The sequence below is a fragment of the Octopus bimaculoides genome, chromosome 2, assembly GCF_001194135.2.
Source record: "Octopus bimaculoides isolate UCB-OBI-ISO-001 chromosome 2, ASM119413v2, whole genome shotgun sequence".
In the NCBI taxonomy this organism is placed as follows: Eukaryota; Metazoa; Mollusca; class Cephalopoda; order Octopoda; family Octopodidae; genus Octopus; species Octopus bimaculoides.
The window spans coordinates 101,023,214-101,029,336 of NC_068982.1; the positions used below are offsets into that span (position 1 = coordinate 101,023,214).

Here is a 6,123-nt window from a genome sequence, read left to right on the forward strand (position 1 = left end):
AAATATATATATATATATTAATAATAATAATAATACTTTACAAGCTTGTCAAGCGATCACTGTGTGATGACTAAAGAAAATAGTCTAATATTACGGCATATAAGCCCTCAATGGAAAACAGTTGCACTTTCTGTACGCACGTATATATATATATATATATATATCCATATCCGATGCAGTGGTTACAAATAACTACAATGATGAAACGTACGTAGGGAACAAATGATATAAACTTGTGTTTACCATAATGTGACTATGTATGCCTGTATGTATATGTGAATGATGTCTGTGTGAATGTGTGCGGGTATAACTATCATGACATAAATTTATTCATATGTATAGTCAAAAGTCTTTTTGGAATAATTTAAAATTAAAATTGGATGTTAAAAATTGCTGGTATATTTTCAATAAAAAACAAAAGTTCGCTGTTATTGTTACTTTGTGAACACCGTAATCACTCAAAACCCACATTTCATTCTATTCATTTCATTCACTACAACCACCTTTTCTCCCATTTCCATTCTGTCTTTAAACTGACTTCTTTGCCATTTCCGCCCGCCTATCTAACTTCCACTGTTATAACAGTATTACCTTAACAATCCTAGGCGACGAGCTGGCAGAATCGTTAGTACGCCGGGCGAAATGCTTAGCGGTATTTCGTCTGTCTTTACGTTCTGAGTTCGAATTCCACCGAGGTCGACTTTGCCTTTCATCCTTTCGGGGTCGATAAATTAAGTACCAGTTGCATGTTTTGTGACATAATGGATTCTAAAAAAGTTGATGTTTTCTATTTTCTACAATTTGATTTCCATTGGGTACAATCGAAGCCAAAATTTTTAGGGGTGCAAAAGAAACAGATGCCCTGGGTTCCCTTACAAGAGATGGTCCCACTTCTGAATCACTTGCCTGATGCAAGTTTGCCGAGTATATGAGTAAGTTTGAACAGAACTTGAAGTCAAATGTATTCTTTAGTATCCAGCATTGTTCACTTAATTTGGTACATTTGGGCCTAAACTGGTATGAGGTCACACATCTCTTAAAAAGCGGACAAATAGTTGATTAAGTGGGCCCTGTACTTGATTGATACTTATTTTATCGACCATAGAAGCGTTGATAAAAAGTGAATTCGAACTTGGCATTTGCTAAAACCTCTGTGGCAGCCCCTCGTTAGTTTTGGCATATTTTAATAACTGAGATAACATTCGAGTATTTATGTATTTTTCTATGTAACTTTTATGTACTTGACTTTATGGTAAGTTTTTATCTTCTTGGCATTTAACCTTTGAAAGTATGAATAACATGTCAATTTCAATTACATGCAATAAACGAACTTTGATGTGTAAATTTGGCAAGTTGACGTGTATTTTAATTTTTGTGTCTGAGGGGGTCCACAAAAACTTCAGTGTCCTAGGCCTCGCGGGGTCTAGAACAGGCTTGTCGGTACAATATATTTAACAACGTGTAAGAAATCAATTACTGACGAAATAAATTAGATGTACTAGATCTCTTAAGACTGACTCTAACAGATGTGTTCAATAAGTCGGCTTTAACAGTTGAATTATTAATAGCTTCTGGTTATTAATATCGTTTGGTCCAATCGATTTGTTTACTGAGAATTTTTATAGATCTATGTCTGATAAAAACAATGTCTAATAGATATCCCATGCTCACAGTTAATCCATAATAATAAATCTTCTAACAGCTAATGCTATAGGTCTGACATATTACAAACAATGCGGTATGAAGTATAATTTAGTAGTGACAATTTTGTAATCCATCGCACTAATAATTATTTCAATTATTGGCACAGGGCTCGAAATTTTGAGAGCGGTGGGCGGTTGGGTATCTAGTAGATTATATTAATCCCCGATAGTTATTTTATTGACTTCGAAAGGCGGAAAGGCAAAGTCGACCTCGGAGGCACTTCAATTCAAAACGTAAAACTGGAAAAAAATGCTGCTAAACCAGAAATGGTGCGGTAACGATTCTGCTAGCTGCTCGCCGCCTTAACTTTCTATTATAGGCACAAAGACAATAATTTTCAGGGAGGGATCTAGTCGATTACAGCGACCCAGTACTCAACTGGTACTTATTTTATTGACCCCGAAAGGATGAGTAGCAAAGTCGACTTTAGTATTTAAATTCAGAATGTAAAAGCCGGAAGAAATATCGTTAAGCATTTAGTTTAGCGCGTAAACGATTCTGAGAGCTCGGCGTCTTCATCGCCGAAAAAAAAATAGTAGTAGTAGTAAAACTAATATTGATTTCCAGCCTTGGTATGAGGCCACAAATTTCATAGGTGGAGAATAAGTTGATTAGCTGGAACCCGGTCCTTAAACGGTACTTTATTCTATCAACCTTAGGTGAATTCGCCCTTGGCTTGAGTTGAACGCAGAACGTAAAGAGACATAACTAAACACTGCAAGCCATTTAGCCCGCCTCTCTATTATTTCTCTCATTCTACGGAAGCAGGTCAAAAACTAAAAATTCTAATCCGAACAAACTCTAATTTGAATATGAACGCCCAAAGTTTGTGTTTCATAAAAAAAATTCACTGAACCATTAAAGCGAAAACATATTCTGAAGAAAATTATATTCATAAAAGATATTTCTCTAACGTGGTTACAACAAAAGAAACAAACTAAGAATATGATAAACTCCAAGATCTTAATTCACAAATCTTCGACTTTTTCTGTTTTTCTTTTGATTTTTTTTATAGCTCTTGTTTTTTCTTCTGTTCTCAGTGCCAAATCAAAGGTACAAACAGATATAATAGGTTTCAGCAATGTTAGTGTCGAAATCTTTTGGTGATATCAATGATGGAACTGCCAAGAAATAAGTGGACTGAAAATAAAATATTCTATCAAAATGAACAGAACTTCTTTGCTTTAGCACACACAAAACCAAATCAGCAACAATAATAACAACAACAATAACATTAACAAAAGACAAGCTAAGTTCCTTACCTTTATCAACGATGTTGAAGAAGAAATTGTCATTTGTGGCGTTTGATTCCGGATTAAGAACATAACGTATATTTCTGGCATTTATGTCAGCTGGAATGAAACAAAAATAGAAATATAATAACATAATAATAATAACAATAATAATAATAATAATAATAATAATAATCTTTTCCATTAAAGGCACAAGGCCTGAAACTTTGGGGGAAGGGGTTAGTCGATTTCATCGACCCCAGTACTTGACTGGTTGAAAGGCAAAGTTAACCTTGGCAGAATATGAACTCAGAACGTAGAGACGTGTAAAATTCTACTAAGCATTTTGTCTGGCGTGCTAACGATTCTGCCAGCTCGCCGCCAAACAATAATCCTTTCTACTATTGGCACAAGGCCCAAAACTTTGAGGGAGGGGGATGAGTCACCCCAGTACGTAACTGGTACTTATTTTCATGCCCCCCCCCTCTAAAGGATGAAAGACAAAGTCAAACTCGGCGGAATTTGAACTCAGAGCGTAAGGACGGACGAAATGCCGCTAAGCATTTTTCCGGTGCGGTAACAATTCTGCCAGCTCACCGCCAAATAATAATAATAATAATAATAATAATAATGGTAATTTCTTATTAAGGCACAAGGCCAGCACTTTCAGGTAAGGGGTTTAGTCAATATCATCAACCCAAGTACTTGACGAGTACTTTAACTTAACACCCGGAGAGATAGAAAGCGAAGTTAACTTCGGCAGAATTTGAACTCAGATTGTACAGAGCCAGAACAATTATCGCAAGTTATTTTTTCTGACACTCTAGTGATTCCGCCAATCTATCGCCCTTTGTCAAGCAACCACTCTTCTACCCAATAATAATTGTTCTTAAAATGGTTCTCCAATTTTAGTGGTGGGATGGTGGGTGTGCAGAAACACTAGATTATATTGATTTCGTTACTTGAGAGGTCATTGTTGTAACGACCCTGAGGGGGGTTAAAGTATAACGAGGAATCTGTAGGAGAATTCAAAATCGAAATGTAAAGGCACATATCTAAATCGCAGATACTTCAACTGGAGCTTTACCGATTCCACCACAATAATTTAGAAGTTGTAAAAGACGGGATGTGGGCAGTTGTGGCGCTAATACTTCGTTATTTGAAAATTTATGTACGACGTACGTAAAAAGATTTCTGACATTGGAGGTGAATCGAAACCGACTCGCAAATTCTTCTGTTCGTTAAAACAATGATGTTACGCTACACGTAGTACCTGTCACAATAACAACAACATTACTATAACTACAAGAACGACATCAATAATGACGAAGATGACGACGACGAGAATAATGATAATAATGATGATACTGCTGATGATGATGATGACGACAGCGCCGATCACGATGATGATACATATGAACAAAAATGTGCGTAAGCTAATAACTATAAATCATTTATTCAGGTGCTCTACTGCCGCTGTCCATATGCCCCACCCGACCCAGACCGTTAATTTTAACATTGCTTAGACAAACGTTTGCCCAAACGTCACGAGCCATGGAACACTTTACAGTCAGTTCAGACTTACAATTAACAGGAAAAAAAAAAACTAAGAAGAAAAGCAAGGGGCAATTAAAGCGAACACACAAACAACGTATGGAAACATAAACAAGGAGTGTGATTAAAGAACTCGCATCGTAAACATGTGCTTTCGTTGAAATGTTTTTCCATGACGGGTATCAACTTAGGGGCCCCTCTAAAATTTATAGACGTTCGGAAGGCGGTGTGCTGGCAGAATCGTTATCACGCCAGGCAAAATGCTTAGTGGCATTTCGTCCGTCTTTACGCTCTGAGTTCAAATTCCACCGAGGTCGACTTTGCCTTTTATCCTGCCGGAGTTTATGAAATGAGTATCAGTGAAACACTGGGGTCGATGTAATCGACTTATCCTCATTCCCCCAAATTACTGGCCTTGTACCAAAATTTGAAATCAATATTATAGACCTTCGGTAAAAGCCATACACTAGGCCTTCGCATGGTTCAGTGGTTAGAACGTTGGGCTCACAATCATGAGGTAGTGAGTTGAGTTCCCGGACCGGGCTGTGTGTTGTGTTCTCGAGCAAGATACTTAAACTTTATTTCACGTTGGACCAGTTCCCTCAGCTGTGGAAATGAGTTCCGACGTCACTGGTACCAAGCTGTATCAGCTTGACACACACACATACACACACACACATATATATATACACATATACAAATATGCATCAGTGGCGTGGAGAAGGGAGGCTAGTGTGCATGGGTGACTGCTGGTCTTCCATAAACAACCTTGCCTGGACTTGTGCCTCGGAGGGGAACTCTCTAGGTGCAATCCTGTGGTCATTCATGACCGATGGGGATCTTTACCCTTTACCTGAGGCCTTATAGAATTTATTTATAGACAAGCCACAGAATACATGCATACATTATTAGCATTAGGCCTCAAGACTTGTGGGACCCTACCTTCCTTAAAACGGCACAGCATCAAACTAGACATCTCTAGCCTGAGCATGAATCATATCCATCTTATCACAGTATTAAGATCTGTAAATCTTGCAGGTGGCTCCTCCCTCCCCCCCCTTTACCTCTGGTTAACTTCTATTTTTAGTTTGAATTTTATAGCTTCTAATGTAAAATGCAAATTGAGTTAAACTCGTAATATTCTCATAGATTACTAATAGCTTTGGATGGATCACTGGATTAGTGTGGAAAACAGTTTGGATATTGTATTCAAATATATTTCAAATTTATCATATATGCATAAATTATAAAACAGCCGAGTTTTCACTCCGTTAATTTCTGTGAACAGTAAAGACGCATATCATAAATATTGTAACCATATGGATAGCAGATCTGGCTCCACACATACACAACGAAATTCTAGCGCCAGAGTAATTGATGAGGTATAAATGTGTGTGTATGTGTGAGTGTGTTTGTGTATGTGGTGTCCCTGTGTCTGTACATATATACACACAAACACACGCGGGCACACACACACACGCACACATATGCACAACGAAATTCTAGCACCAGAGTAATTGATGAGGTATAAATGTGTGTGAGTGTGTGTGTGTGTGTGTGCATGTGTGTGTGTGCATTTGTGTGGTGTCCCTGTGTCTGTACATATATATATATATATATATATATATATATA

The 6,123-nt window shown here is 37.4% G+C and overlaps 1 protein-coding gene across 1 annotated transcript in view; it reads right to left on the reverse strand.

Moving 5' to 3' along the window:
* LOC106874359 (extracellular matrix protein 3) overlaps positions 1–6,123 on the reverse strand; it is a 553,132-nt gene that overhangs the window by 280,774 nt on the left and 266,235 nt on the right. Inside the window, exon 2 of the mRNA XM_014922070.2 lies at positions 2,967–3,056. Coding sequence (XP_014777556.1) covers positions 2,967–3,056 — 90 coding nt within the window. The remainder of the gene's footprint in view (positions 1–2,966; positions 3,057–6,123) is intronic.